Source organism: Theropithecus gelada, chromosome 16 (assembly GCF_003255815.1).
Source record: "Theropithecus gelada isolate Dixy chromosome 16, Tgel_1.0, whole genome shotgun sequence".
Lineage (NCBI taxonomy): Eukaryota > Metazoa > Chordata > Mammalia > Primates > Cercopithecidae > Theropithecus > Theropithecus gelada.
In genome coordinates, this window is record NC_037684.1 from 41,159,854 (window position 1) to 41,172,022 (window position 12,169).

The 12,169-nt window shown below is 47.1% G+C and overlaps 1 protein-coding gene across 3 annotated transcripts in view; it reads left to right on the plus strand.

Moving 5' to 3' along the window:
* The window catches only part of PITPNC1 (phosphatidylinositol transfer protein cytoplasmic 1), a 317,395-nt gene that overhangs the window by 247,235 nt on the left and 57,991 nt on the right, over nucleotides 1-12,169 (plus strand). For all 3 annotated transcript variants that reach the window (XM_025362466.1, XM_025362464.1, XM_025362465.1), the window contains one exon: nucleotides 5,715-5,810. In XM_025362466.1, coding sequence (XP_025218251.1) covers nucleotides 5,715-5,810 — 96 coding nt within the window. The remainder of the gene's footprint in view (nucleotides 1-5,714; nucleotides 5,811-12,169) is intronic.

Here is a 12,169-nt window from a genome sequence, read left to right on the forward strand (position 1 = left end):
ATATGCCCAGCTAATTTTTGTATTTTTTAGTAGAGACTGGGTTTTGCCATGTTGCCCAGGCTGGTCTCAAAACTCCTGACCTCAACTGATCCACCTGCCTTGGCCTCCCAAAAGTGCTGGGATTACAGGTGTGAGCCACCATGCCTGGCCACCAACATTCTTTTCTTAAGATAAATTCTCAAAACGTAAGCTTACTAGGTCAAAGTATATGAAGATGTGTAAGACACTTGATACTTATTATTCTTAATACTTTACAAAACAGAGAAAATTACTCCCTTTTAATTTGGGAATCTATAAGATGGTAATTATTCAGATTTGCCTTCCCCATGTAGCATTTCTAGGTTCATATTTAAAGGAATGTTTCCTACTGAGCATTCACTCTCTAGTGTGTGTATGGCGGGGGTGGCCAGGAGAGTCAACCAGATTGACACACAAACCCACTGCAGATGATTTGTGGGTAGACAGTAGAAGGGAAAGAGGATAAACACTTTTCCTTCTCCCTGTCTCTGATAAATAGCCAAAGAGGGGAACATTATTATAGGTGATACAGGAAAAGTACCTTCGTGACCTGCCACACCCAGGTCCCATCTCAGGAGACAAGTTCAGCCCAAGGGCAAATGAGACCATGAAGGTCACAACACTCCAGTGTCAGGTACATGCCTGTAAAGCTTTGGCTTGGTGCAACAACAAAAGGCATTCGCATCCTAACGCAACCTCAGCAGATCTCTTTCTCCACCTCCAAGAGCCGGGAGTTGGACCAGAGCTCTGGCAGCTGCACCTGCCACCATTGGGGAGCCCAAATGAATCATTGCTGTGACTGAGTCTTTTCCTTTAGGGCCCGGTGAAGCCTCTGCTTGTTTTTAACGGTGTTGGCTTAATTCTGGCTCCTGCCCTGAACTGAATGTGAAGATGAGACCGTTTTACCTTGTCCATGCTCTCTGATTATACCACATCAGGACTGTTGCCACTTCCCACTGCTCCGTGGCAGCCCCTCTGAGTACCACCCACATTGGCTGACTATGGGATGATAGGACAGAGAAGGAACAAGCCAAGGAGCAAGATGGAGGAGACTAATAGGACGCAGAGGCCACTCTTAACACCACAGGCTTTTTAACTGGAAGGAATGTTAATGGTCACCTGGGTCACTTGATCTCAGTCTCCTTAGGGCCACAGATCTCTTTGATGATCAGATGAAAGTGGTCAAACTCTCTTTCCAGAAAAATACACCTTCCCAAATTCCAGGATATCTCCCAGAATCCCTGAAACCCATTTTTCGTAGAGATGGAGTTTCACCATGTTGGCCAGGCTGGTCTTGAACTCCTGACCTCAGGTGATCTGCCCACCTGGCCTCTCAAAATACTGGGATTACAGGTGTGAGCCCACCATGCCCGGCCAGATAACTGAATTTAAACTCAGCTCTCCTGATTGCCAAAGTAGGACCCGTCAGCCCATAGTAGGTTGTCACCCTGCGCTGAACCCTATGGCGGCAATTGTGGGAAATTAGGGTGCTTACAGCCAAGGAAATAGGATCTCAGACTCGTAGGAAAAAAAAAAAAAAACTAAGATCAATGAGTAAGCAATATTCCTGCCATAGAGTCCTCTTTGGAAGGTAGAAGCTAATGTCTTCCATTAGTTCACCAGGCAATTATTGAGCGCCTATGAGCATCTCTTAATCTCTAATCACTGGGAGATTCATTATTTATTAGAAATTGAAACTCGCCTGTAATCCCAGCACTTTGGGAGGCCGAGGTGGGTGGATCACCTGAGGTCAAGAGTTCTAGACCAGCCTGGCCAACGTGGTAAAACCCCATCTCTACTAAAAATACAAAAATTAGTGTGGTAACTCTCCACAGTGAGATGGAGTCTCACTGTGTTGCCCAGGCTGGAGTGCAGTGGCACAATCTCGGCCCACTGCAACCTCTGCCTCCCGAGTTCAGGCGATTCTCATGCCTCAGCCTCCCGAGTAGCGGGGTTCACAGGCATGTGCCACCATGCCCGGCTGGGGTTTCACCATGTTGACCAGGCTGGTCTCAAACTCCTGACCTCAAGCAATCTACCTGCCTTGGCCTCCCTAAGTGCTGGGATTACAGGTGTGAGCCACTGCACCCAGCTGACAGCCTATTATTTTCTTTCTTTTGCAGCACATACTCTATTCTGCCTTGTATTTTTGGTAATAGCTCCCCAGTCTGTCTCTCCTACTAGATGATAACCTCTCAAGGGCTATCTTTGTAGTCCCTCAAGCCCAGGGCAGCACTTTGTATGCAATGGGTATATCAGTCAGGGCCCAATCAGGAGACAGAAACCACACAGTAATTTGAATAGGAGAAATGTAATAGAAGGAATTATTGATCTCTGATAGGAGCAACTATAAGGATGTAAAGGGAATTCCACAGGGTACCCTAAGGCTGAGAGAGAATACCCAGGAAGGACAAAGTTGGAAGGGGCCCCTCTGCATGGCTGGGGTTCAGACTTCATTGGAGAAGGTGTGGTTGTAGCCCACAGGATGGCGGGGAAGTTCACGAGGTTGACCTGAGCCAGGGCTGGTTCGCAGTGGTTGAGGAGCAGAGCGCCCTCTGGGGTGCAGGCCTGAGGAGGTTGCTGGACAGGTGTGTGTGTGAAGAGAGTCAGGCACGCTGCCAGTGCAAGGCCTGCAGCATGCAGTGCCTGCAGCAGGAGGGCCACCGTGAAGTGGTTACTGGACCCAGGCTAGGGCTGCAAGGTCACTGAGCAACTGTGCACTCTAGGCATGCAGCTGGGGCAGAGCCTGACCGAAAGTCCCCACAGACAGACTCTGCAGCCCAGCAACATCCAGATCTGAAGGAGAAATCCCCTTCCTCTTGCAGTTGCCTTCCAGGGCCCCCTACTGATGAGGCTCACTGTAAAGGAGAAATGCTTACAGGGTCCAGTCCATGATCTCAGAGCAGAGGCATAAGGGCGACTTTGGAACTGAGGCAATACTATGAAACTGCAATGGGTGCAATGGGGGGTCAATAAAATGTTTGAATTAAATCAGGGAAAGCTACACAACCTATCATGCCCCCCTTCATCCCTGCTTAGTTCCCTTTCTTTGAGTCCTATAGATTTTACTACCAATAAATGTCAAACCTTTTTAATTACTTTTGTAATTTACTCTCTGGAAGCTCATTTCCCTCTGGGGTATTCTGTGTGTGTGTGTGTGGTTTTTGTTGTTGTTGTTTTTGAGACAGAGTCTCACTCTGTCGACCAGGCTGGAGTGCAGTGGCACAATCTCCACTCATTGCAATGTCCACCTCCCAGGTTCAAGGGATTCTTCTGCCTCAGGCTCCCAAGTAGCTGGGATTACAGGCGCATGACAATACGCCCGGCTAATTTTTTTTATTTTTAGTAGGGATGGGGTTTCACCATCTCATCATGTTGGCCAGGCTGGTGTTGAACTCCCAACCTCAAGTGATTCCCCCACCCCCACCCCTGCTTCAGCCTCCTGAAGTGCTGGGCTTACAGGTGTGAGCCACCGTGCCCGGCCTCTGTGTGTCTTCTTAACGAGGCACTTGTCTCTCTTAGCTCACACTTAAAAGAGATTTGCAAAAAGAAGGAGCAGGGGGACTGGCTCTTGCAAACAGTGTGAGACCCAGTATTTTATTTCACAACTTATTTCTCCACTTGAACTTGAACTTGTTTCTCCACTGTCTGTTTCATTTCGAGGCAGTCCACTTGTCCCTCCCAAATGCTTTAGGAGTGTCCTGAGGCACTTGACTTCAAGTAGCCGTGGAAAGAATCAGAGTTCACTCAAGAACCAGTCTTTCTCTGACTTGAAGGAGAAGTCAGTGGCCACCTCGGGTCAGACTGGGGAGTTAATCTCCTTGGACAAATCTGAAGAGTCTAGTCTCCAAATATTTAGAAGAGAATAGGCAAGAAGAGAAGAACCACCAGCAGACTTGGAGGATAATTTCAACACAAATATTATTCAGAAAGCATTTAGAAAGGACTAATCATTTCAAGTAACTTGAGAATCCAACCAAGACAAGTTGAGCCTATACAGAACCCTTCAGATGCCCTCTTGTGGGAGACTGTGTTATTAATAGGCACCAAATTTGGGTTAGGACAGTGTTCTTGGGTATCAACCACCCTGTTCTTCCAAAATACTGCATTCTCTCCTGAAGAGTCAGATGTAATTAGTGTTAACTGGAGATTCCCTCCAGGAATGAGCTAAACAGTGAGATGCGGTTACAGTTAAGACTTCCTCTAAGAATGAAGTGGTTGTCCAAACTTAAATCTGTTGGCCGGGCATGGTGGCTCACGCCTGTAATCCCAGCACTTTGGGAGGCCAAGGTGGATGGATCACTTGAGGTCAGGAGTTCGAGACTAGCCTGGCCAAGATGGTGAAACCTCGTCTCTACTAAAAATACAAAAATTGGCCGGGCTTGGTGATGGGCACCTGTCATCCCAGCTACTCAGGAGGCTGGGTCAGAAGAATCGCTTGAACCCAGGAGGTGGAGGTTGCAGTGAGCCGAGATCCTACCACTACACTCCAGCCTTGAGACTCTGTCTCAAAAAAAGAAAGCTGTTTGTCATCCTGCAGAAGGATGATGATCCCTTTAGACCAGAAAGATGACAATGAGAAGAACTAGAAGAACTTATTTTTTTTTTTTCTTTTTTTGAGACAGTCTCACTCTGTCGCCCAGGCTGGAGTGCAATGACACAATCTCAGCTCACTGCAACCTCTGCCTCCCGGGTTCAAGTGATTTTCCTGCCTCAGCCTCCCAAGTAGCTGGGATTACAGGCATGCACCACTATGCCCAGCTAATTTTTGTATTTTTGGTAGAGACAAGGTTTCACCATGTTGGCCAAGCTGGTCTCAAACTCCTGACCTCAAGTGATCCACCCGCCTCGGCCTCCCAAAGCGTTGGGATTACAGGCGTGAACCACCGTGCCCAGGCCGACATTTATATCTACATATCGCGGCTGTGTTATTATTAGTATTAGTATTATTATTATTATTATTATTATTATTTTGCAAGTGATATGCATTCTGGGCCAGTGGGACCTAGGTCAGATTGGCAGGAAACTATCTCAGTGTCTTGCCAAGCTTTACCTTGTTACCTTTATATGTGCAAGGGAAATTGTGCTCTTAAATGATCAAGAAAAATCAGCTATGTTTCCCCTGGGTAATGAGATTGTGGTTTATTTTCTTTTTTTTTTTTTTTTGCTTATCTATATTTTCTGCAATGAGCATGTATTATTTGTGAAACTAAATATATATAAAAATATATAATATATATTTTTAACATATATATATCATTTTAATTTTAAAAAATATACTCTTTCTAACTCTTGGCCTATATCCCTGCTTTTTGACACAAATTTAGCCAGACCCTTTCCAACCTCTTTACTCCTCCTGTTCAGGTGAACTGCCAAAAATCAGCAGACTTCAATTTGGGAAGAGATTTTTTTGGAAGGGATTCATTTCCTCACTCTTGAACTTCTAAAAACAGCCCAGTTTTTCTTCTACCTCTCACCAAGCAGTGATTGATGCTACACCTGCCTCTGATGTGACAAAACCGAAGCCATGAATCAAAGCTTTCTATGATTCTTGCGCATTCTGAGGCTGGTGAAAGCACTAGCCGGGGGCACTGGGACGTGTGAAGATGCTCTGTGTGGGGGTTACTCTGCCTCAGGCACTTTGGAGGGTAACACCTGCTATCACTAACCTTTGATATGTTGCTCTGCTTTTTCAGATTTTCGACAATGAAGCCAAAGACCTGGAGAGAGAAGTTTGCTTTATTGATATCGCCTGCGATGAAATTCCAGAGCGCTACTACAAAGAATCTGAGGTAAGCGACATTTGGGATGAGATGTGGAAGAGATTCATTCATTCATTCATTCATTCATTCCGCAACTATTTCTTAAGTGCCTCCTAACTTGGGAGGATGCCATCTCTCGTTGTGTGGATTCAATTTGTTTTCATGTCTTTCTGGTTCTTTTTGCGAGTCTCAAAATTAAGTCCCTAACTCTTCAGGGACCATCATTGGTCCTGGCCGTTACTCAATTTCCACTTAGTTTTCCTGTCTCCCAACTCTGCCGTCATTTTTTGGCAACGTCAGTATCCGTAGGGCTGGGCCATCCAACACACTGGCCTCCCTGAAACACAACAGGCAGTCTCCCCAATCTCATGCTTTTTTTTTTTTTTTTTTTGAGATGGAGTCTCGCCCAGGCTGGAGTGCAGTGGTGTGATCTCACTGTGATGTCTGCCTCCCAGGTTCAAACAATTCTTCTGCCTCGGTCTCCTGAGTATCTGGGATTACAGGCGCCCGCTACCATACCTGGCTAATTTTTGTATTTTTAGTAGAGATGGGGTTTCACCCTTTTGGCGAGGTTGGTCTCCAACTTCTGACCTCAAATGATCCGCCCACCTCGGCCTCCCAAAGGGCTGGGATTACAGGCATGAGCCACCTGTGTTTTATCTGTATCTGAATCAATCCTTGAAAACTTTGATAGCTCATTCCAGCACAGCTCCTTTCTCTCAAAACAGCAAGCACCTTAGTGAGGGCATCTCCTTTGTTCTTGGCTGAGAATAAATTTCAGAGAACTTCTTTCTCTCTGGTTTTCAACCTACCAGGATCCATCTTTTGCCTTAGTTCTACCTTCCTGCTATATGGTTTGTGCGAGTCACCATTTATATCCCATTAGTATTTTATTAATGGCTGCTGATGGAACTTGGGTGACCCACTTGTATATAACATCCTAGCCCTGCAATGACAGCAGATGCAGGGCTATTTTTGTTGGTTAGCGACATGCCACCAATCCCAATATGTTTGGAATCAGGGCCCCAGACTCGTCCTCGAACCGTAACACGTGGACCTTGAAACTCTTCTCCCAGAGTCATTAAGGCTGATGGGAGACACAATAAATAAACTTGTTCAAAATGAATTCTGTCGTTACACAAGTAAACCAGGCTCCCAGCGTGGTTCGGATTTCTTTTGCCTCCACATTTTGGCATTCGTTTCGGTATGAAAGTCTTACCTGATCTTAGCAAATGCTTGGCTGCTTAATTGCAGGCACGTGTCTTCAGCTGCTGTCCCTGAAAGGGATGGGGAGAGGCTGATGTGGATCACTCTGTGTTGCTCATCTCCACCCAAAGGGTGAGCGTTTTAACATCATCAACTTTCATTGTGCTCTGCGGCCAACCACACCTATGCATTTTAAGATAAACAAAGTTAAATGCTCTCTGCGTAACTGTGGAACCGCTGAAGAGGGAAATAAACAGGGCACCATTGACCTTCCCCTTGTCTGACTCCGTGGAAATCCTGTAGTTTCATGTCAAGTCTGCCAGTGCTTAATGGAGTCTGATGATGTCCAGAGCATTGTGCAAAGCACTCCTGTGACACCTCGGGCCCCCCTGGGCTGCTGTCCTACCTGGACCTCCCAGCCTCTTTGGGGCCTTCCAGGAAAGCAGGGGTGCCAGAAAACTCTGAACTAATTTCAGCTTTTCCTCCCAGTGTGCTTTGGCGTGGCTCTGCCTGGACTTCAGGGAGTTCCCTCCTGATTCAGTAGGAAGTCTTGATACAAATATAGAATTTTAATGAAGAAATCAAGTCTCATTTCTAGTCAACGTGCCTGACTCATTTCCCTGTGCTCTGTGCCCCCAAAGAACCTCCACTAGAAAGCTTCCTTTCATTCACATAGACATTCGAGGAGCTTTTCCCTCATGCTTCACAGAGTCGCTCATGGGCACGTCCATACCTCTTTCCCTGGGTCCTAAAGTATTCTTCCCTGGATGCAGTTTGGCCAAGATGAGTGGTAAAGAGTCCAGTAATTATTCATCCAATAAATATTTATGGAGCCCTCACTGAGTGTCACGTACAATGTTAAGATGAGGATGTCTGGGCATGGCGGCTAACACCTGTAATCCCAGCACTTTGGGAGGCCAAGGCAGGCGGATCACTTGAGTTTAGGAGTTTGAGACCAGCCTGGTCAACATGGCGAAAACTCTACTAAAAATACAAAAATTAGCTGGCAGGGTGGTCAGCTACTCGGGAGGCTGACGTACGAGAATTGCTTGAACCCAGGAAGCGGAGGCTTTGACGAGCTGAGATCGCAACCGAGTGAGAAACTGTCTCAAAAAAAAAAAAAAAAAAAAAGGACACAGCAGCAATGAGCCAAAGAGATACCTAGGGTCCCTCCCCTCAGGACACTTCTAATCTAGCAAATACCATGCAGAGAGTATTTGGTGAAGAGTAGAGAAATAGTCACACAGATACATATGGAGTTCAGAGTCACAAGTGCAGGAAGGCAGGTACAGGGAGAGACTGTGATGAGGAAACTGCATTTAAGAGGATAGGATCAGGAGATATGCTATGGAAAAAATGACAGTTCAGGTCGGGCGCAGTGGCTCACACCTGTAATCCCAGCATTTTGGGAGGCCAAGGCAGGCAGATCACCTGAGGTCAGGAGTTTGAGACCAGCCTGACCAGCAGAATGAAACCCCAACTCTACTAAAAATACAAAACTTGCCTGGGCTTGGTGGCATGCGCCTGTAGTCCCAGCTACTCGAAAGACTGAGGCAGGAGAATCGCTTGAAGTCCCAGCTACTCGGGAACCCAGGAGGCAGAGGTTACAGTGAGCCGAGATCACACCACTGCAATCCAGCCTGGGCAACAGAGACTCGGTCTCAAAAAAATAAATACATAAACAAATAAATAAATAAATAAATAAATGAAGTTGAGGTGTCATAGGATCTAAATTATACTTTTAAAAGATTGTTCTGGATGGAGAATGGACTAGAGAAGAGCAGAGTCAGGAGACCACCAAGGTCACTATCATTATTTATGTTATCAGTTACTTAGGTGCTATCGTGGCTTGCGCTAGAGGGCTGGCGGCAGAGATGGAGAGGAGCAGATGGTTTTGATGTATGTTTTGAAGATGAGGATGAATTGGCAGGGATTGCTTATGGATTGGATGTGGGGATGAGGTTGAAGGAGAAGTTGGGATGGCCTTAAGGATTCTAGCTTGAGCGACTGATAGATGGGGGTGCTGCTTACTGAAATGGGAAGATGAGAAGAGAGGTGTACATTGGAGAAAGAAGCGTGGATTTTGTGATGTCAGTGAGGCAGCTAACACAAACAGAAATGAGTCTGGAGCTTAGGCGAGAGATCTGGGCTGGAGACAAACTCGAGAGTATTTGGCGAACAGGAGATTTAAAAATCCTGGGGATGGATGAGAGGAAGAAAGCATGAAGTATAAATGGGAAAGGGGTTCAAGTCCAAGCCTTCAAGGATGGCAGCAGCTGGCGATCAGGTCAAATCTAAAAGAATCAGGCATCTAAAAGAATTGGTCAGAAAGTTAGGACGAAAACAAGGGAAATGCACCAAGGAATGTAAGTTTCAAGAGGAAGAGAGTGACCAGAGGTGCTGAATGCTGCCAAGAGATCGAGTAGGAAGAGAATGGAAAACTGTCCGCTAGAACAGTTCTCCACTGGGGGCGATTGTTGCCTCACGAGGATGCTTGGCAATGCCTGTAGACATTCTCAGTTGTCAAAACATAGGAGGGCTACTGGTATCTAGAGTGTAGAGGCCAGGGATGCTGCTAAAATCCTCTACAGCACAGACAGCCCCTCACAACAAAGAATTATCTGACTCCAGCCGGATGCGGTGGCTCATACCTGTAATCTCAGCACTTTGGGAGGCTGAGACGGACGAATCACAAGGTCAGGAGTTCAAGACCAGCCTGGCCAACATGGTGAAACCTCGTTTCTACTAAAAATACAAAAAATTAGCTGGGCATGGTGGTAGGTGCCTATAATCCCAGCTACTCTGGAGGCTGAGGCAGGAGAATCACTTGAACCTGGGAGGCCAAGATTGCACCACTGCACTCCAGCCCAGGCAACAGTGCGAGACCCCATCTCAAAAAAAAAAAAAAAAGAATTATCTGGCTCCAAATGTCCATAGTGCCAAGGCTGGGAAACCTTGTTCTACAGGAAGAGGTGATTGAAGATGGATGGAACTCTGGATTCAGCTTTGATGCTCAGAGCCACCCCTGGCCTGTCCTAGAGTCTTAGGGTTACTGAATGGATGTGGGAGAAGGGGGCCCATAGGGCTGAGCCCTGCACACTCATCATCCATTGTGTGACCTCCCAGGGGATCTGCTGGCCTCTGTAACAGGTGGAATTCCTCCTCCATGGACCTGGCAGCCGGATCACAAAGGGCTACAGGTACCACTGGGAGCCTGCAATAAAATCTTAGAAAAAACATTCCCCCAGGGGCGACTCCCTTGTGACCCCAGCCCCACCATCTTCAACAGGCCAGAACACAGACTGCAGTCTGAATCCACCCGAAGGAAGAGGGGTGAGTTTCCTGGGCTGTTTTGGTGGTTGTGTCTACGGTAAACATGCCAGGGACTGGGAGTAAGAGGAACAACAGATTCAGAAGGCAAACCATTTCCAAACAGACAGAAATGTCTAACTGGCACACTGTAAATAATTAACACCCTCCACCCCACCGCAGGAGTTTCCTTCTAAAATGAAATCTGACCTTGTTCTGTGCTTAAAACCCCTCACTGGCCCTCCTTTAGAGTTCAGCTCACACAGGACTCCCCCTGTCTGAGTTTTCCTGGGCATGTCGCTCCCCCACCACTGCTGGTCTGGACGCAGCGAAGTTCTGGTCCATAGCTTCTAGATCATGCTAGATTGTGCTAGCTCATCGCTATGGCATGAGCTCTGCAAAGACAAGAGCTGGCTGTTCCCCAGCCGCTGCTACAGCACCAGTGCTTAGCAAGCACTCACTCAATGGTTGCTGAATGAATGAGTGAAGGCAAGGGACTTTGCTTTTTTTCTTCCAGCAGTGACAATTTCAGAGCAAGCGCTATCAAAGAAAATGAATTCGTTGCCATTAAGCAAGCAGTTGTGAATCAGAGTTCCTTTTTTTTTTTTTTTAATCGGAGGCATCCAGCTTCATGGGCCTTTTCTTCCCATCCATCTTTGTAAGTTGACGATGTCAGCGTCCTAAATAGAAACGTTCTTTATGTGAGGAAGCCGGATGCCGATGGGCTGAATCTGTTCCTGGATTTTTTTGATGCTGATGAATCCAGACCAGGGTTATCTGGGTTGCTCCTCTCCACCCAGCTACTGTCACACACACATGGCCATCCAGGCCAAAGGAGGGGATGAAAGCACTTTCCTTTCTTTTTCCATTTCTCCCTGGAAACCTTCGAGCCACACAATCAAGACTGCCTCTCTCATGAAGGTGACCAGAGCTTGGAATTTTCCAGTGGGTGCCCTCTGCCCGATGGCCCTCGTGCCGTCACCACTAGCCAGGGATTCAGAAGCATGCTTTGGGGATTCAGGATCAGCTGATAGCCCAGCTCAGTGCTTTCCTTATTCTCAGGTTTGCAGTGCTGCTGTTTCCTATTAAGGCCTGAACTTCAGTTCTCAAAGAACTCTTAGCTTCAAGTTTGTTCTCATCGTCATTAATGGACTCTGCAGGGCAGTGCTCTATTGTGGGGGAGGGGGAAATTAGTGTGATTTTTTTCAGGCAGAGGCCCTCCATTAGTCACAGAGACCACTGAGGCCCTGCCTGCCCATAAGCATCATAAAGCTGTTTGCACCGTGTCACGTGGAAAATGATCATCATCAACACCAAAGCAGGAAAAGGGGTGAAGCCAAAAGCTGAGCAGGTTGGACTGGTTATGCAGCTGATACATAGCGTCTTGCTACTGCCAAGATTTTCATCCCAGCTCCTTGATGCTCTGCCAAGATTTCAAGGTGAAGATCCCAGCGGAGGAATGAGGAATTCTACACGATAAGTCAGAGCGTGCCTGCAGAGGCCACAGGCAGTGCAGCCATACCCGCAAGGCTGAGTTGGCAGTTTTGGGGTGCAAGAACAAACCTCAACTTCTAGCCTGCAGGACTAGTCCAGGCTGGAGAATCTCTGAAAGCCATGCTGGGAGAGATCTAACCCAGAGGCCTTTGATGTTGGCTCGCCGTCAAGTTCAAGTCCAGTACTCTTTCTCCTCCATTCACTGCAGTCGTTCATGAGGTCTGGCTTCCATCATGAGATGGGGAGTGATCAAAGAAAATGGCATCTATGTTGGCCTCCTGGGGGCTGCCACCTGCAGCAGTCTCCCCTAGACACAAATGTGTAGGGTGTGTGCAGCTTCTCAATCTTCAGACATACCTCCAGGGCAAAGGAAGAGAAAG